The sequence below is a fragment of the Erinaceus europaeus genome, chromosome 7, assembly GCF_950295315.1.
Source record: "Erinaceus europaeus chromosome 7, mEriEur2.1, whole genome shotgun sequence".
Lineage (NCBI taxonomy): Eukaryota > Metazoa > Chordata > Mammalia > Eulipotyphla > Erinaceidae > Erinaceus > Erinaceus europaeus.
The window spans coordinates 40,358,519-40,379,236 of record NC_080168.1 but is presented as its reverse complement, the minus strand read 5'-3'; the positions used below and the strand labels follow the sequence as shown (position 1 = coordinate 40,379,236).

At 43.6% G+C, this 20,718-nt stretch overlaps 1 protein-coding gene across 4 annotated transcripts in view; it reads right to left on the bottom strand.

Annotated features, from left to right (window-relative positions):
• The window catches only part of CHPT1 (choline phosphotransferase 1), a 30,905-nt gene extending 22,213 nt beyond the window's left edge, over positions 1-8,692 (bottom strand). For 2 of the 4 annotated variants that reach the window (XR_009550681.1, XM_060194246.1), the window contains exon 1: positions 8,197-8,588. Coding sequence is in view for 2 of the 4 variants with exons in the window: in XM_060194246.1 (XP_060050229.1) it covers positions 8,197-8,469 (273 nt within the window). In the remaining 2 variants the exon portion in view is untranslated. Of the gene's footprint in view, positions 1-8,196 lie in introns of all 4 variants that reach the window. The other 2 variants (XR_009550680.1, XM_007537827.2) reach the window with 2 other exon arrangements.
• Positions 8,693-20,718: the final 12,026 nt, after the last annotated feature.

The window sequence follows — 20,718 nt, the reverse complement described above, 5'->3', positions numbered from 1 at the left end:
TTCTTGCCTCTGGGGGGCGTACTTGCCTCAACAGGCATTGCATGGGGGTGGGGAACAGCCTAGAGTCCCAAAGGCAGCTGGCTGTAATTTACTTACTATGAAACAAAACTTGTTATTAGCATAACCACAGCACAATCTAAAATTTCTATTAGAGAAGGAATTTGAGACTTTCACATATCAACAACGTCTTTTTAACCTTTTGTTACATCCATTTAAGATGGAGACACACCCTACGTGTGAGCAGGAAAGGAAACCTCAGGCATGAGAATAATTAGCATAGCCATTGTGCAATCTACCATTTCTAATAGAGAAGGTAATCGAGAGTTTTACATATCAACAAGTCTATTTAGCCTTTTGTTACATCTATTCAAGATGGAGACACACCCTAGGTGTGTGCAGGTCTCGTTTAGACCAACTTAGTTAAAATATATTGATTGTTAACTAATTTTTACCTCAGACTTTAAATGTAAGTTAATTTTATCTTTATGAGAATTACGTTGAAAACCTTTTTCATTTAACTTTGTCTAGTAAGAATTTAGCCTTCAAGTTACTGTTTACCAAACTTTAAACACACACATAAACATGGTCATTAATACACAAGGAGAGAAACCTTTGTTACGAAGACATTTCATTTTAAACACGAATTTAAATCTGTACTGTCTTAGTTGTTGGGGGGGTCACCATCCAGAGGTGGCCTCCCGTGCAGCTCCACTTCAAGGAATTGCAGGTTGTGATCTCTGCACGAATCTCTGCGTACTCCAGCTTGTCTGCCTTCAGACCGGAGCTGAGGATCTCGGCCAGGGTGTCCAGTTTCGGCAGGGAGCCCGGGGGGTCCGGGAGGTCTGGAATCTGTATAGAATTTATAGCCCGAGGGCGGGCAGGCCAGCCTTGTAGAAGGTGCGGGCCGAGGTGTCCTGGGGTGGCGGCCATGATAGGCCACCGTGGCCCTGCCCCATGGCCCTGCCAATGTCTGCTTCCCTGTTCTATGGCCCTGTCATATCTGCTGCCCTGCTCGCAGTGGCCGAGCAGCGTGGAGGGATCCCGCGTCCAATGCCCTGCGCCACGCGGTGGAGAGCCGGCTCTTGTGGGCTGGCCTCGGGCTCTTGTGTGTTGGCATCGGGCTCCAGCGTGTTGGCATCGGGCTCCTGTGTGGTGGCATCGGGCTCTTGCGTGCTGGCATCGGCCTCCTGCGGGCTGGGGGGCTGCAGGTGCTGTGCGCGGGGTTGTCTGGGCGCAGCCGGCTGGCTGGCTGCTCCACCAGGTGGAAAAGGCAGCTCCACGCCTCGCCTCTTGCCCGATGGCTCTTCCCGACTCCGCTGGCTGTTCTAAGTGCGCCCGAGCGAGTGGAAACCACAGAGTGGTCCAGAGATAAACGTTCCAGAAACAGCAAAACAGTCTCGTGAAGAAAGGGCAGAGGCCTTTGGAGATCTCTTTACAAGCAGAAGAGAAGGCCATAGTACATAGGTAGCCAAATTGTCTTCACTTATCTGAGAGATGCGCAGGTCAGGTCCACGTGGGCGCCATTTGTTGTTAAAATTTGGAGGCTCCAGCTGGCCGGGCTAGCTTCACGGGCGGGTAACAGAGATGACCAGAGACATACGGCTGGGCAGAGAAGCTGTATTTCTTTATTCAGGAACAACGATTCATAAACTAACCCAAACTAATCACCAAACAGAACTCTGTTGCCTCTTTTCCCCGCAGCGGCGCCAAGCACTCTCAAACTCTGGAACTCTCTTGGGGTTCCTTGGGGCGGGGACAAGCGGGCCCACGAAACTAGCAGGACTGAACCAATTTTCTTGGCAGGGAGAGAGCTAGAACAACCCAATGTAAAGCATACAACAAGTATCATGTCACTCATATATGGCGCCAGATTTTTTCTTTTCTTTTCTTTAGAGAAAGACCCAGACATCACACGTGCTGTCAGGGATTAAATTCAGGACCTCATGCTTGACAGTCTAATGCTTTATCCATTGCACCACCTTCTGGACCACCCAGATTTTTCTTTAATGATTCTAAAGGTAACATTTTTTATTTTATTGTTTTTAAATCAAGTTTATTGATCTACCACTGGCTTACAATACAGTATTCAGGTCCTGGGTTTGGTCCCTCACACTGATGGAGCAGTGTTCTAGTCTGGTAGCTCTCTTAAAAATCAAACAGAGCATACACATGACCATGTGCAAGGACCCAGGGCTGAGCCGGGAAACACATCATGAACAGCTAAGCAGGTCTGCAGATGTCTCTCTTTGTCTCCCTAGGAGCTAGGAGCTCCCTCTCCTCTCTCACTTTCTATCTGTCATACCTAATAAAAATAGAAAAGAAAAAAAAAGCAAAATAATGGCACCAGGATTGGCAGATTCACAGTGCCAGCAGTGAGTCCCAGTAATAACCCTAGTGGCAACTAAAAAAAAAAAAAAAAAAGCAAAGCACCACAATAGTTATACAAAAATATTTTCATGCCTGAGGCTCCAAAGGTCCCAGATTTAAGCCTTAGCACCACTATAACCAGGGCTGAGCAGTGTGCTCTGGTTAAAAACTAAAAAAAATTAAAAAATCAAAGAGAAAAAGATGTTGGGCATGCAGCTTGATACCTGTCAGGTTCACCATCTCCACCACTAAAGTTCCAGTGCTATCACAACAACAAAAAGATCCCTCTCTACCCATTCTTCCTGTCCCCAAGCCCCTTTCCCTTTTTCCTTTGGAAACTTCCATTGTTTTCACCAAGTCTGAGTTAGTTTTGTATGGCACCAGATTTGAAATTATTCTGTAAGTTTTCACAATGAAAAGGGTCCTTAAGCACACCACAGATCCATTAATGGAGCATCCAGAACTGGATTTACCTTCTTACCCTCATTTAACCAGAAAAGCAATAAAGTGGAATAAAAGCAGTTTTCAGACATTGCCGACAGTATAGATTCTGTTGATGAATCCCAAGCTAGCCAATGCTTGCCCATTTTTCCTACTCTGAAAAATACTGCCTACTGGTAATCAAAGGAGAACAATGTTACACTTATTTTTTAAAAATATTTATTTATTTCCTTTTTGTTGTCCTTGCTTTTACTGTTGTAATTATTATTGTTGTTATTGACATCATCATTGTTGGATAGGACAGAAAGAAATGGAGAGAGGAAGGGAAGACAGAGGGGGAGAGAAAGATAGATACCTGCAGACCTGCTTCACTGCCTGGCCTGTGAAGCGACTCCCTTCCAGGTGGGGAGCAGGGGGCTCGAAACCGGATCCTTACGCTGGTCCTTGTGCTTTGAACCATGTGCGCATAACCCACTGCACTACTGCCCGACTCCCACAGTGTCACATTTCTAATGTAAAGAAACTTGGAAGATGAAATTATTAAAATTTCAGGAATGACATAAATCTTTTTATTCTCACTTGTTTTCTATCATATATATGATATAATATATAATCACTATTATTTTTTAATGGTGTTCTGTAGACTAGAACGAGCTTAATTGGTGCCCTGGGACTCACACATATAAGTCCTGTGCTCTATCACTGAGCTGTCTCCCCAACCTAAGTAATAAGACCTCTGGAAGCAAACTGTTTGCCTAAGAGACCAGTTCTCTTTGCTGAGCATAACTCTTCCACTGAAATCCTGAAGCTTCTGAAGAAGTTCTCCCAAAGGAGATATCAAGAGCCCAATTTTTGCAAGAATCCTGCTAAGTCAGTTTAGCTGGCGTCCCCCACCATCCATATCTGCTCACCCTTGATAGTTCATCATTCCTCACTGTCCACCACCCCCAAATTGATGCCTCATACTCCAGCCTGCCTTCAGCAAGAAGCCTGTTAGGCCCATCCAGCCATGTCTTAATCCTACTGTAACGTCCACTTCAGTGGGCCTCACACATGCTGCCCTGAATACAGGCTGACTGGCCTTTTCAACAAGCATCAGGAGCAAGGAAGGGGTCTCTGGCTACAACGCTGTCATCACAGAAGCACAAACAAATGAAATGGGCACTGCAGCCTGGAAGTCGGAGCTCCTATTTTAGCCTCACAGGCACAAGCCACTTACTGGAAGCATGAAAAGAACTGCCTCTGGGAGGGGAAGAGGAGGAGATTCAGTTCCCTGAATTGTTTTCTCCATTTGTCCTAAAACTTGTCTCCTCGCTTTCAGACTCACTTGTTTTCTGGCTTGCAATTCTTTAAAGCTGTATACATTAGAAACAATTCATTTCCCTGCCGTTTCCTATCTATAAAGTTGGGATAAATATTACTTTAGTCAAACAGCTATAGAAAGGATTAAAGGAGATCACAGGAAAAAAAAAAGTCTTAAAGAAATGTGTGGGATGTATTGCACCAAAGTAAAAGACTGGGGTTGGGGTGTTGTGTGTGGGGGGTCAGGTCCTGGAACATGATGTCAGAAGAGGACCTAGTGGGGGTTGTATTGTTATGTGGAAATGTTATGCATGTACAAACTATTGTATTTTACTGTCAATTGTAAACTATTAATCCCCCAAGAAAGAAATTGTTTTTTAAAGTAAATTAAATAGTCAAAAAATAAAAGAAATGCCCAGTGCATAGTCAGTACACAATAAATTGTATTGCTGGAGTTCAGAGGATGAAATTCTTGGGTTTGGCTCCAGAGAAGAAAGAAAAAGTTCATAGAGAAGCAGTGTTGAACTGGGCATTGAAAGATGGAAGAGGAATGGGAGAACAATAGAGGGAGGAGAGAAGAGAAGAGCAAGGAGAAAAAATCTTTGCTGCTATTAAGTAATTCAGTTCTGCTGGACTGGAAAGTTCCTTAAGAGAACCAGTGACATGAAAAACAATTCAAGCACTCCCACCTGTAGGGAGGTCACTTCATAAGTGGTAAAGCAGGTTTGCAGGTGTCTATCTTCTTCTCTCCCTATTTCTCTTACCCTCTCAAATTTTCTCTGTCTTATCAAATATACAAGAAAGAAAGAAAAAGAAAAAGAGAAAGAAAAATAAGGAAAAAAAATGGCCACCAGATGCAGTGGATTCGTAGTGTGGCACCGAGCCTCAGCAATAATCCTGGTGGCAATATAAACAAATCAAGCACCACTGTGGAAGCTAAATATAAACAACTCACTTCTTCCCCTTTATTCCCAAGCAATCTTAGAAATTAACCCAATAATTTAAAAAAGAATCAATACTACAATTAATATTGATATGTAGTCATCATGATATCCTATATGAATAAATAAGTCCAAATAGCTAAATCAAAACATATTCAGTTTTTCTTGATCCATCTGGTAGAAATCTTTCAGGTTGGAGAAAGCACAAAAACATTTTCAAGTATTAGAATCAAAAGTCTTCCAAGTCAGGTTTAAGTTGTTAACCCTCCAGGATTCAATTTCATCCACAATTAAGTATCATAATATATATGATACTTTAGTATAGATGAATAGAAAGGGTACTAAAGTAAATGATGGGAATGTCATTTGAGAAGGGGTTGATCTGAGACATAAATACAACAGTGGATGTAAAAGCACTTTATACGCCCAACAAAGTATGATTTAACACACGAGGTCAAGTTGGTGAGAGAGTTCACCTGAAAACATGCCAGCTTTTCCATGCTGCTACACAGGTTCAAGTCAGGTCCCCATGGCACTAAAAAATATCTTCTCCCTGTCTAGTTTCTCCTTTTCTATCTAAAAAAGTCATCCTGGAATGGTGAAGTCTCTGCGATATACAAGCAAACAAAAACAAACAAAAACCCACAAGGTTTTTTCTCTCCATACTAGAGAGTGAATGAGGCAGGAACTCTAAAGGTAAAAAGGCTTTAGAGTCAGAGAGAGTAAGTAAGATCAGAATCCTGCTTGGTTCTATCATATCAAGACATCTTCCATGTCTTGCTTTAAGACATGGAAGCAAAAAAGTCCCAAACTGCTATGGTTCTTTCCTGCAATTGCTGGGCTTTTATCAAACAGGCACTGTGAGCCCTGTAATGGTGCTTCCTTTGGTGCTAGGGATTGAACCTGGGACCTGTTTCAGCCAACTGGAAACATATGCAGAATCTCATGGCATACACTTCAGGAACTCTGCTTAATTTTCACTTAGTATATTAGGCCTTGGTTTCCATTTTGAGAGGCCATTCTGATTCATTCTCTCTCTCTCTCTCTGAAGTGTCTCAGACTTCCCTGGACGTACAATCCCACCAATGTGCCTTGGAGCTCCATTTCCCCACTAGGGAAAGAGAGAGACAGGCTGGGAGTATGGATGGGCCTGTCAACACCCATGTTCAGCGGTGAAGCAATTATAGGAGCCAGACCTTCAACCTTCTGCATCCCACAATGATCTTGGGTCCATACTCCCAGAGCGTTAAAGAATAGGAAAGCTATCAGGGAGGGGATGGGATACAGAGGTCTAGTGGTGGCCATTGTGTGGAGCTGCACCCCTCTTATCCTATGGTTTTGTAAATGTTTCCTTTTTATAAATAAAAAATTAAAAAAAAAAAGGATGAGCCTCACCACTAACTTGTCATAATTTTACCTTTTCAAATAGGGCCCTTTTAACAACCAACCTTAAATGAATCTCTGGTCCCTGTTTATATGCCTTGTTCTTTGGAAGAGCTCAACAAATAGGTTTAACTGGCAAATGTCAGAAAGATCCAAACACTAATGATCAAGCCAAGGCCCCATGAAAATTAAATTATATTATATGCTTGCAACCTACTCAAAACAACAGTAATAAGTTTTGGTGTGCTTTGCAAATTATAAATCTCTCCATCTATCTGCATTTGGCCTTCACCACATCTTTGTGAAATTGGTTTGACAAAAACTAAAGCAATTTACTCTTTTCAAATGATATGGAAATGAAGTCACATGTAATAAATATACCCAGGAATTGGCATGATAAGCATTAAAGATAGGCTCCTTTAAACATTTTTAATAAGTCCATGTATGGAAGCCAAGAAATATTTCCATTATATATGCAAGCTCAACTCTAGCTCTCCACAGCTCCATTAGGGATTTTTCACTATATGGAGGGCAGAGGAAAAAAAAAAAAAAAAAAAAGCAACGACAAGAAAGGTGCAATGTAACAGACACCCTATGTAATCTAAAGAGGTGTAAATGGGAATGAACCCAAGTAGAGTTTTTGTTTTTGTTTTTTTACTGGAGCACAGCTCAGCTCTAGTTTATGGTTTATGGTGGTGCCAGGGATTGAACCTGTGACTTAGGATCCTCGCATAAGAGTATCTTTGCATAACCATTATTCTATTTATCCCCCACCCACCCAGGTAGAGCTTTTAATCAATATGCAGGAGCTTCAGATATGGTACAGTGGGGAAAGCCTTGAACTCTCAAGCATGAGGGCCTGAGTTTGACTCCTCACATCTCATGTGCCAAAGCGCTGCTCTGGTTCTCTCTCCCCCTCATAAATCAACAAATACATCTTTAAATAAATAAATAAATAATGACTGTAGAGCCTGCATGATTTACTAATCCTATTTCTGAAACAAGTTTTTAATAAAACCCGTTGGCGTTTATGATTACCCTGGATCATGATTAACAAGGATTATCGCCCAGAGAATAGCTTATTATTATTATCATTTTCATGAAATAACTTCATGAAAGCAAAGCGGAAGGAAGTTAAAAGTAGCTTACCTCATCAGGGCTACTGGTAATTGGGGGTTATTAGCACCACCCTTAGGGCAAACGCTAGAAGAAGAAGAAGAAGAAGAAGAAGAAGAAGAAGAAGAGGAAGAGGAAGAGGAAGAGGAAGAGGAAGAGGAAGAGGAAGAGGAAGAGGAAGAGGAAGAGGAAGAGGAAGAAGAAGAAGAAGAAGAAGCACCACCCTTTCGAGGGACGGTTAGAAAAAGCGTCTGCGGGGGCGGGGCCGTGGCGTGGAGGGGGGTAGGTAGCATAATGGTTACTGAAAGAGATCCCTCACACCGGAGGCTCCAAAGTCCCAGGTTCAATCCCCCGCACCACCATAAACCTGAGCTCCACCATAAGCAGTGCTCTGGTAAAAGAAGAACGTGTCTAGCTTGGATACAAGCCTCTGTGCCCAGCCAGACTGCGGTGGGTGTCCGTCCAGTCCCGGGCTGTGCAATGGCACAGAGCGCTCCTCCGTCCCGCCCCACAAGCCCGCGGGAAGCCGGGGGCGCCGCGGGGCAGGGCGGTGACCTGGACGGCGCGGGCGGGCGGCGCGGGGGCGGCTGTCTCTGACTGCCCGGAGCCGCCGGGGACAGCAGTTGGGGCGAGCGGCAGGCCCTACCTCCTCGGTGGCCGTGGGGCAGTAGGACACGAGCAGGAGCGTGGTGAGCAGGTTGACGGCAAGGCCCAGCAGGGTGATGGAGTTGGGGGCCAGCCACAGCGGGCACCACTGGAGCAGCCAGGTCCAGAAGAGCTGCAGCGGCGGCTCGAGCAGCGACACACCCGCCGCGCTGTAGCGGTGCTCCTCCAGCCGACGCAGCTGCGGAGCGCCCAGCGGCTCGCCCAGCGACTTGAGCCAGCGCAGAGCCGGCCTGGCCCCGGCGCCCGCCGCCATGGCCGCCTGCGGGCCCCGCCGCTGCCGGGGAGCGCGGGCCGCCAGGGCGAGAGACGCGACCGGGCGGTGGGCGGAGCTCGCGGCCCGGGCCTGGCCGGCGGCCAGGGAGAACTCGCGGCTGGACCCGCGCCGCCCGCCGAGGTCGAGGTAGTGCAGGGCGGCGCCGGCTCCGGGGCCTCCGCCCCTAGAGCGGCGCGGGTGGGGGCGTGGCCGCAGGTGGGGGGCTGGGGGAGGGTTGGGAAGATGCGGTAGAGGCCCCCGGGGTTGAGCCGCAGCCAAGTAGCGAGGGAGGCACTGGCTTCCCCTCTGGGCCTGGTGCACCTTCCTCTAAGGTGGGATCTTCGTCCCCGGAAGGCTTCCTAAGGGAAGGCTCAGAGGTTGAGCAGTTAGGAAGCTGTTTCCTCTGACTTGCGGTGCCCTGCACAGGCCCTTGCTCGTGTGCACATGCTTCTGATGTACACTGTCTATCTTTAGCCAGAGCCTGGCTGCTCTGGCTTATAGTGGGGCCGGAGACGAACTGGTACCTCGGACTCTCACACATGGAATTTTTTGCTTAACTACCATGTTTATCTCCCTGCCCCCCGCCCCCCATTTCCTGAGCTCTTGTCAGCTATGGCTGGGTGATGTTGTCTGCAGACCCTGTATGAGTACATGATTTTGCACATACAGTGAGTGAGTGTGTGTGTGTGTGTGTGTGTGATTTTGCCGTGTTTAGTCAGCAGCACAGTGGCCCCCATTTTGTCTGCCGGAGAAGTTCTTCTTGATAGTCACACAAGCACAGTTCCTCCTTCTACTTGCAGGACAGGGGCTTCTACATGTATTAATCTAAGGAACCCTAGCTGGGAGACAGGACCCCAGATGCTGAAAATAATAATCAGGCCTTGGAAACACTAAAAAGGAGGGTAAATTGTTAAACCCCCCATGCCCATTTTTCAGAGGATCTGGCATCACAAGGCAGGGGCTACCTTCGTACGTACCCCTTCCCTTGGGAATAGTGGACAGATCTAGACAGTTTTCTCACACTGCTTGGAACAGTCCCCATGCTTGTCACACAATAGCAGTTCACCTCCCCTTACCTCACAATGCAGCCATTTAGTCAAGGGGACATTCAGTCATAAAGATGTTGTGTTGACCACAAATAAGTCTACTGCTTATCTTTTTCTGATGCAGCTTAGAAACTGCCTTCAAAACACATCATCCCATCCAATTGGTTCCACACGCCTTGGGACCTGTTTTCATAGGGCTCATGCATTAAGTATGACTTTTTGATTTTTTTTTCATCACTTTTAAATGACTGGGAGAAAAGAGTTCTTTTGTGATGTGAAATTCCTATTTCAGGGTCATGAATAAAACCACATTTTGTGCCTGCCATGTTGCTTATGACCCTGAGGGCAGAGTTCAGTGGTTGTAAGAGAAACAGTCTCACTTGCAGCTTTCAGTCTTACCTGTCTGGTCCTTTAAAAAAGGGGGTAGTGGTGGTGGTGGTGGTGGTGGTTATGGCCCTTTGCCAAACAGCACTGTGGGGATGTCTGCAGATCAAGCTCATTTTTAAATATGGAAAAAATGATACTGACAAATACTAGAAAGGAGCCATAATGGTAGAGATCCACTTTGAACTATGTTAGGTTTGTGAGCAGTGAACTTGGAGATATCTTTTAAACTTTATCAGTGCTATTTTCCAAGGAGGGGGGAATCCTTTTCTGGATTAATTTACCACAACTAGTTTCTAATGAACATGAAATTATATCATAGAATGATTTGGTTTATTGCACCAAAGTAAAAGACTCTAGGGTGGGAGGGAGGGTTCAGGTCCTGGAACATGATGGCAGAGGAGGACCTGGGGGGGGGTGTTGAATTGTTATGTGGAAAAATTGAGAAACGTTACACTTGTACAAACTACTGTATTTTACTGTTGACTGTAAACCATTAATTCCCCCCCAATAAAGAAAAAAGAAAGTAAATGCACATGTCATAAACTAGAAAAAGCTACCTCCCTAAAATCCACATTGATTAGTAGCTTCTGAAAATAAGGGAAAAAAAAAGAATGGACTTTTGTTCTGATACTTATAACACCCAACCTTGATGACATACTCAAAATATTTCTCTTAAAAAATATTTCTTGGGGTGTCAGGAGGTAGCGCAGCGGGTTGAGCGCAGGTGGCACAAAGCACAAGGACCAGCATAAGAATCCCGGTTCGAGCCCCTGGCTTCCCACTTGCAGGGGAGTTGCTTCACAGGTGGTGAAGCAGGTCTGCAGGTGTCTATCTTCTCTCCCCCTCTCTGTCTTTCCCTCCTCTCTCCATCTCTCTCTGTCCAACAACAACATCATTAACAACAATAATAACTACAACAAGGGCAACAAAAGGAAATAAATAAAATATTTAAAAAATATATTTCTCTTTTGATTAAGTCCACACTTGGCAGCCCAGGGCTGCTATGGGGTTTCCATCAGGGGTCAGAGAGATAAATCATTTGGTAGGACATCTGTCTGCAGCCTGGTTATTTCAGAGTCCCAGCACCACCAGGGAAGCTCTGGTACTATAGTTGGTCTCTCTCTGAATAAAAATGTCCTGAGGCCTCAGTTCATAAAAAAAAATTAAGCATGCAGTAGTGTTAATTTCATTATTATTTATGTTATATGTGTATATAATTTTTTCCCACTAGAGTTATCACTTGGGCTTGTGCACGGTAGGCACCTGCTCTACCAGATGGTGCCTCCAGCCCAATCACTTACTTATCTTCCTCTTTATATATATATATATATATATATATATATTTCTATTTATTTATTGGATAGAGACAACCAGAAATCAAGATGGAAGGAGGAGATAGGGAGAGAGACAGGGAGACATCTGCAGCACTGCTTCACCACTCATGAAGCTTTCCCCCTGCAGGTGGGGACCAGGGAATTGAACCTGGGTCCTTGCACATTGTAAAGTGTGCTCAACCAGGTGTGCGACTACCTGGCCCCATCTTCCTTTTATCCCATTCAAACTGTGCCAAGTCTGCATTTCCTGCACTGGTTGTGCTCCTCAATTCTTAGCACTCAGGAGACACCCACCCTTTGTAAACTTCTTATCTTAAATAGTTATAGATTTACAGGAAGTTACAATAATAATCCAGAGTGGTTTCCCCAGCCCATCCCCCAGCCTCAGCAACCCCCAATGGTAACATGTTACATATCCATAATATATTGAGCATTCATAGTTTTTTTATTATTATTTTATTGTTCCACTAAATTGAATTCCCTTCCCAAAGGAGAAAGAATATTATGCTTTTACTAGGTGTGTGTGTGTGTGTGTGTGTGTATCACTTTTGCTTACATTTCATATCTTCCCAACCATCCTCAAAAGCTTAGGCCAGTTTCCCAGTAAATGCTACATAGTCTGAGATAGCCAGATGAGATATAATTGTTGGTAAAATCAGGAAGCCCGGGAGTCGGGCGGTAGTGCAGCGGGTTAAGCGCATGTGGCGCAAGGCGCAAGGACGGGCGTAAGAATCCCGGTTCCAGACCCCGGCCCGGCTCCCCACCTGCAAGGGAGTCGCTTCACAAGCGGTGAAGCAGGTCTACAGGTGTCTCTTTCTCTCCCCCTCTCTGTCTTCCCTTCCTCTCTCCATTTCTCTCTGTCCTATCTAACAACGACAACAGCAATAATAACTACAACAATAGTAAAAAACGGGCAACAAAAGGGAAAATAAATATAAATTTTTTTTAAAAAAATCAGGAAGCCCCTGCCTTTCATTGATCTTCAATCTCTGGACTAGATTGTCAGCTAGCAGCATCTTATCATTCTGGGGTCACATTATCAGCCTAGTTGATGCGTTAGGTACAAGTATTTGCAGATACGTATGGTCTCATGGTGAAAATACTTGTCATCATTTTTGTTGCTATTTTTCATAGCCCTACATATATGTGTGTGTGTGTGTATATATATATATATATTGAGACTCTAAAGTCTAGTTTTTACGGACCTATGATGCCTGATAAAATACACGAGCAGTGTCCAATAATAGACCAGCAACAACCTTTGCCCTCCTCTTGAAATACATAATTTCCTGAACAAGATCAGAAAACAAAGTTTCACAACAGATCCCCTGAGATGTTGCAATTATGCCTTTTTAAATCTGAAGTTGTGAAAGCACTTTGAAGAAACTAATTTCCCTCAGACATAGTTCTTAGAATTCCACCTTGCCGGTATACTTGAACCATTTTAAATTTTATTATCCCTTTATGGTGCTGTTAATACCTTACTGCTTTAAAATGTTTCTCCTAGTACATTTTGAAGACCATTAGAGGTAATTCCTTCCCATAAAAATCTATCCCTCGGCAATTTAGGGTACCTAAAATCTCCCAGTGGTTCAGTTTTCTCTTTGGTTGGGGCTCTTGGGAACAACAGGTTAGGGTCCATTTCTGTGTTAGTTTAGGTAGTTACCAGGAACACTTTAGTGAGGGATATTTTTATTAGAATGTTTTCTTTCTGGGAGGACATTTTAAAGCTAACAAATATTCACGGAAGGAAGTAGAAATAAAGAGGGTGGTGCCACCCTACCTGTTACTAATATAAGTGAACACAGGCTCACCTGTGGATCCTGCTAAGCTGCTGGGCTGATGCAGTGCATATTGGGAGCTGAGGATCTCTCTCTCTCTCTCTTTTCTAATTTGGATTTTAATTAGAAAATGACTTCTCCAAAAGGAGTTTAAATGACACCATCCTTTGCCATTACATGTTTAGATAGATATTTGCACAGCCCCAGAGAACACCCAGGTTAAAAAGGCAACAGTGTGGAATGTCATGCTTTACAGTACTCCTCCTGCTTCAAAAAGGAAGGTGGGATTTCTTATTATTTTTTTAAAAAAAATTATTTACAAAGTAAACAATATCTACAAGACGATGAAATAAAAGGGGTATAATTCTCGGGGCAGTAGCGCAGCAGGTTAAGTGCAAGGACCTGCATAAAGATCCTGCTTCAAGCCCCTGGCTCCCCACCTGCAGGGGGGGGGTCACTTCATGAGTGGTGAAGCAGGTCTTTCTCTCCCCCTCTCTGTCTTCCCCTCCTCTTTCGATTTCTCTCTGTCCTATCCAACAACAGCAGCAATGACAAAAACAATAATAATGACAACAAGGATAACAACAAGGGCAACAAAATGGGAAAAATAGCCTCCAGGAGCAGTGGATTCATAGTGCAGGCACTGAGACTGAGCCCCAGCAGTAACCCTGGAGGCAAATAATAATAATAATAATGTATTTAAAAAAGGGGGTACAATTCCACACAATTCACACTATAGAGTTCTGTATCCCATCTGTCCCCTCCCTTGAAAGCTTTCATATAATACATATTTGAAAGCTTTCCTAATCTTTATTCCTCTGGGAATATGGACCCAGTATCATTATGGGGTACAGAAGGCAGAAGGTCTGGTTTCTATAATTGCTTCTCTGCTAAACATGGGTGTTGGCAGGTCGATCCATACTCCCAGCTTATTCTGTCTTTCCCTAGTGTGGCAGGACTCTGAAGGTGGGGTTCTAGGGTATATTGGTGAGGCTGTCTGTCTAGGGAAGTCAGGTTGGTGTCATTTGCAACTTGTTGTCTGAGAAAGCATTAAGATACAAAGAAGAACAAGTTGTTTAATAATCAGGAACCTAAAGGCAAGAATATAGCAGATGAGATTTGGGGCCTCCATTGTGGAAAAAAGCTAGGGGCTTATTCCTAGGGGCCCATGACTTTACTAATTTTTGCCTGAGCCCAACAGCTAATATGCAGGTGGACCAAAGGTATTATCTGGGGATATAGTGTCAGAGTTGGAAATGGGACTCGAAAGCTGGATCAGGGACTAGAAAGCTAGATCAGGGAAGAGAGTTTTGCCCAAATGTGGGAAAAGTATATAAATACCATTAACTGTAAACCCCATCAATCTGATCTGGGGCCTATATTCAGTGCAGGAGCCTGTGTAACCTATGCATCCTTGTAGGTCTGAGCTTGCATTCTGTGGTCATAGCTAGGAACATTCTAGACTTTACTCATTGCTGGACCCACCTTCCTTGAGTGGCAGAGTATTTTAACCTAGCCTCCCTTCTGAGAGTGGGGCAGTCCCTATCACTGTTGATCCACATTGAAGGCAAAGTCCTATAGGGGCCCACAAAAAAGTCCATTATGTTTCTCCTGATAGAGATAACCAGTGACAGTGGAGAGAGGGATCTTTTAGGGGTCTAGGCCCATCATGTCTGTGTGGGAATCCCAGAAGTACCGGACTAGGGTCCCAGGAGATGAGGTGGTCTGGTAGTAAACCAAAGAGCCATCATTAAAGTATGCCAGTCCTTGCCCTTATCCAGCTTTTGTAGTCCTTATTTTGTCTGACAATGTTGGCCTTGGAATGACTGAAGGAAGTGAAAAAAGAAGTAGGTAAGGGAGATATCTAGGTCTAAGTAGAAACCATTTGATTAAGTACTTTATAATGTCTTTTTTTAAGTCTTTCTACTTGCTTGCTGCAAGTAAGTGACCACTTATTGTGTCACTGCAAACTATTGTGCACTTTTGCTTTAAGTATATATTTCCCCTAACTTATGGATACACTTGCACTTGAGCTCTATCTCTTGGGCACTGGTCCATATCTAGGTGCTGAGGCATTGTTAGGAAGTACACTACCTGAAATGGAATTATGAAGTCCTGTGAGCTAGGAAGGGTCTCACCAGAGTACCTGAGCTGAAGGGTTGACATTGCAGGCCTGTCGTCTTTGGGCACAATTCAAAATGAAACATGTCGAGGTGGTACTGGTTGCATTGATTAGGTTTTGAGCTGAGAATCTCTTTTTAAAATTATTATCTTTATTTATTTATTGGATAGGGACCGTCAGAAATCGAAAGGGAAAGGAGGGATAGAGAGGGTGAGAGACAGAGAAACACCTGCAGCACTGCTTAACCACTTGTGAAGTTTTCCCCCTGCAGGTGGGAACTGGGGGCTCAAACCTGGGCCCTTGCACATTGTAATATGTGTGCTTAACCAGGTGCACCAGGTACTGAAGATCAGATCCAGAATTCTTTTTATGTGCTCCACCTCCTGACTCAATTCTTCTCTCCCCTTACCTCCTAAGATTTTATGAGAGAGGGAGAGAGAGGAAGAAAGAGAAAGAGAGAAAGAGACAGAGAGACATAGAGAGAAACCAGAGCATCACATCACCATCCATGGAGTTTCACTCATTTTGCCTTTTTTATAATATTTGATTTTTTTTATAAAGATAGGGAGAAATTGGGAGGGGGAGAGAGAGAGACTCCTACAGCACTGCTTCATTGCTTATGAAACTTCCCTGCAGGTGGGGGCCAGGGGCTTGAACTGGGGTCCTTGGTTATGGTAACATGTGCTCAGTCCAGTGTGCTAAGTGCCCAACCCCCTTCATTTTGTCTTTGTTGCTCTCTTGTGCTTCCAGGGGTTGAACTCAGGGCTCCATGTAGTAAAGGCATGGACTCTACTACTAAGTCACATGCCAAGTTGAGTTTTCATTTCTAACAAGCTTCCAGGTCTAAGCTTTTAGGAGATTTAATATTTCAAAGAACAAGTCATTATTAGAAATGTATTAACAATTTGAGCCCACTGTTAAAATTCAATCTGATTACCACTTTGATGTCTTAAGTGCTTAGATTGAAGGAACATATACTCAGAGCTATGGTCTATGCATCAAAAAATTTGAGATATTCAATCAATTTTTCCCCCTCATATTAATTAAATGGTGATTTATGAGACTACAAGTAAATAGGAGTGTACATCAACACCATTCCCATCACCAAAAGTCTATGCCCACCACCAGTGAAGCTGAACATCTACCCTCACCCAGAGATTTTCATTTTGGTGACATACTCCATACTCAGTCAGATTCTGCTTTGAGTTTCCCTTTCTGTTCTTCTTTCTCAACTTCTGTTTATGAGTGAGATCATCCCATACTCGTCTTTGTCTTTCTGACTTATCTCACTTAACATAATTCCTTCTTGCTCCATCCAAGATGGGTCAGAGAAGGTGGGTTCATTGTTCTTAATAGCTGTGTAGTATTCCATTTTATAAAATATACCACAGCTTTCTCAGCCATTCATCTGTTGTTGGGCACCTGGTTTGCTTTCAGGTTTTAGCTATTATGAATTGTGCTGCTATGAACATAGAAGTCATATGGAAGGTCCATCTCTAGCCTTGTGAGGATTCTCCAGACTGCTCTCCACAGAGGTTGAGCCAATTTACATTCCCTGGACCAATTTACATTCCCACCAGCAGTGTAGGAGGCTTCCAGGCATAGGACATGCTAAACAGTAACAGGAATTGAAGAAGTCAGTCTTGGGGGTGGGTGTGGGGGTGACACTGCACTAAACACACCTTTTGAATCTCAGGTAGAATGTGAATGGGTCAGATAGAAAGATGAAAGAACCCACATGGCAATTTATGGATGAGAAAGACTACTAGCTTAAATTCCTCAACTTTGTTTAAAGCTATCCTTGGTGGTCCAGCAAGTGGTGCAGTGTTAAAGCTTTGGACTCTTAAGCATGAGGTCCTGAGTTCGATCCCCAGCAGCACATGTGCCAGAGGGATGTCTGGTTCTTTCTCTTCCTATCTTTCTCATAAATTAATAAAATCTCTTTTTTAAAAAAATCTATCCTTGGAGTAAATAGATAGATAGATAGAAAGATAGATAGACAGACATATTTTTTTTCTTTCTATTTTAGGACCAGGGAGATTGTTGAGTTAGAGCACGGGACTTACATACTGGAGGCCCCAGAAGCTGAAGGCTCAAATCCCTGGCATCACCTTATGTAGAGCTGAGCAGTGCTCTGCCCTCTTTCTTTTCATATTTATGTATTTTCCCTTTTTCTTTTTGCCCTTGTTGTTTTTCATTGTTGTTGTAGTTATTATTGTTGTTATTGATGTTGTCGTTGTTACATAGGACAGAGAGAAATAGAGAGAGGTGGGGAAGACAGAGGGGGAGAGAAAAATACAAACCTACAAATCTGCTTCACAGCTTGTGAAGTGACTCCCCTGCAAGTGCAAGTGGGGAGCCGGGGGCTCAAATTGGTATCCTTGAGCTGGTCCTTGTGCTTCATGCCACTTGCACTTAACCCGCTGCATTACTGCACAACTCCCACTTCCCTCTTTCTTTGTCACACACACAAATAGTAAATAAATAAATCTTTAAAAACTTTTGTTTTCTCTATTATATTTTTGTTTTATATTTCTAATTTTTTTCTTTTTAGAAATATTTATGTATTTATTTATTCCCTTTTGTTGCCCTTGTTGTAGTTACTACTGTTGTTCTTGATGTCGTCTGTTGGATAGGACAGAGAAAAATGGAGAGAGGAGGAGAGAAGATAGACACCTGCAGACCTGCTTCACCGATTGTGAAGCGACTCCCTTGCAGGTGGGGAGCCAGGGGCTAGAATCGAGATCCTTGCGCTGGTCGTTGTACTTTGCGCCACCTGTGCTTAACCCACTGAGCTACTGCTCAACTCCCCTATATTTCTAATTTCCTAAGTATGCACATCAATGTATTTATTCAGTTATTGGTCAGCTCTATAATATTTATAGTGGGCCTGTGATCTTCAGGTGCTCACATGTTAATGAACCAGAACAAGAGGGGACATGGGTGTGTCATCACTTCCTGCCAGTCTTAGCCTTCCTCTGTGGAGGAGAGTGCTTAGCATTAGCATGAAGCAGTAGTGGAAAGGGTGAAAGAACAGAGGTGGTGCAGCTCCCAAGTAGGTGCTCTTTTTGCTGTTTATTTTCTCATGGAGGTTTCCTCTTTCTTTAGTTCCTCATCCAGTCCAGTGGAGGCATTTCTGGTTTCCTTTCTGCATTACTGGTCTCCACTACCCTGCCCTCTGTACAAATAATGCATCTATCTTCCTTCCTGCTTAATGTGACTCCTTGATCTTGCCCTTGGCTGAGGCCCTTCTTGCCACACCCTCCTTGTTTGTCTATCACCTTTACTTAAGGCAAATGTTGACTTAGACTCCAGGTTTGCCACTAGAAGTGCTTGTTAAACCTGGAAAAATACAGGGTCCAGCTTCTATTCCCAGTGAGCTCCTTTTTCCACCAAAAGCTAATGTGTATTAAATCCTATGAGCTCTGAGGATGTGCATGAAAATAACCCTATACTTCCAGAGTCTGCCTCTTTTCCTTGGTGTCTCCCTCTGTTCCCTCACTTGCTTCTACCTCAATGTAGGCTTTCAGTGCCAGAACAGAAGCTGAATTCACAATGACCCACAGTGGACACTCAAGAGTGCTGCTAGCACATCATCCGAAGATTGCAGAGGTTACATTATTTGGCTCTCTTGTGCCTGGAATTTTCCAAATGGCCACATGACTTCAAATCAGTGCTGGTTTCTTTTGAAGTGTGGCTTCCTTCCAATTACTCCTATGTCCTAATCAGCTAACAGAGATGCCTTATAAAGTTGGGCTAACGATTCCTTGCCTTTCCAAAGTCTTGTAGGAAACCCCTCATTGTTTTTCTTTCATGTTTTAGTAAGATATTTTAAACCAAGGTTTTTAAATAGGTAGATAATATCTTTTTAAATTTTATTAGTGAGTTAATAGTGATTTGCAATATTATAAAATAATAGGGGTATAATTCCACACCATTTCCAGCACCAAAGTTCTGTGTCCCCCCCAAGCCACCCCAAATGGAAACCACCATTGTTCTCTCAAGATCATAGTTATGGGTTGACTATAGATAAACTTTTTTTTCAATTCCATGTATTTCAATTCTTTATATTCCATTTATGAGTTAAATAATTCCATTCCTTTTTCCTCTCAGATAAGTGAAACAGTGCTTGACTTCTTCAGGTGTTCTCCAGAATCTCTTTTAGTGAAGGTGTAAAAACAACAGTTCCATGTCACAAAATTTATGGGTCCCAGTGAAACTGGGGTTCAGAGCCCTCTGGTCATCTTCCCCTAACATTTTCCCCTCTGGGAGTATGGACCAAAATTCTTTTTGAAGTTAAAATAAAGGAGTTCTGGATTTTGTAATTGCTTCTCTGATAGACATAGATGTTGGCTGATCAATTCATACCCCCAGCCTGTCTCTGTTTTTCCCTGCTAGGGTAGGATTCTAGAAAGGTGAGGTTCTGAGACATGTTGGCATCTGCCCAGGGAGGTCAGGATTGGATCATACTAGTATCTAAAACTTGGTGGCTGATAGGCAGTAAGATATAAAGCAGGACAACATGTTTAATAAATAGAGACGAAGGAGTAGGAATAGAGCCAGTCAGAGTAGGGACCCTAGGGTAGAAAGAGGCTTGGATATCTATTTTGGGTATGTTCCTAGGCACCCAGGAATTTAGTAATCTTTGCTTGAACTTGATATGTAGATAATGTCTTTAAGATGTTTTCCTAGGGGGTCGGGCGGTAGCGCAATGGGTTAAGTACACGTGGTGCAAAGTGCAAGGACTGGCATCAGGATCCCGGTTCGAGCCCTCAGCTCCCCACCTGCAGGGGAGTCACTTCACAGGTGGTGAGGCAGGTCTGCAGGTGTTTATCTCCCCCCCCATCTTCTCCTCCCCTCTCGATTTCTTTTGTCCTATCTAACAACGATGACATCAGTAACAATGATAATAAGGACTGAAACAACCAGGGTAACAAAAAAGGGGAAAAAAATGGCCTCCAGGAGCAGTGGATTTGTGGTGCAGCTACCGAGCCCCAGCAATAACCCTGGAGGCAAAATAAATAAATAAATAAATAAATAAAGTGAGGCAAAGAGTGAATTTCTTGCTGCAGGTGGCTGTGTAAGTGCTTTTTATCTGCAATAAGAACAGATAATTCTTTCTAAAGCTTGGGGATGGGTGGGGAAATAAGGAGCAATGGTTAGTCATGTATCTGAGTACAAGGCTTTTTCTCACACTGACTTGTCACCCAGGTCCCTGAGCCACACTTTGAGTGACACTTTGGGAATGCTAGCCTGGTTGCCTCCCTGGTATTTCCTCTCCAGATAGAAGACAAATATTCAGTTAGGCCAGGGATCACTCAGGTCAGTGCATCTGGGGACAGAGAGAGATCATCAGATGACTTTAAGAGGGTGATGACAGCTCTTAGAATCAGTAGAACTGGTTGTTCCATCAGCAGTTTTACCTCCTCCATCTTAAGTTATCCAAATTTAATTACAAAGGAGTTTATAAATACTTTCGAGTAGTCCTCTCCTGAATCTCTGGTACAAGGATGGCATTTAGTATTCTAGTTAAAATAAGAAAAAAAAATTAAAATACATAGTTTAATTTAGAATCACTT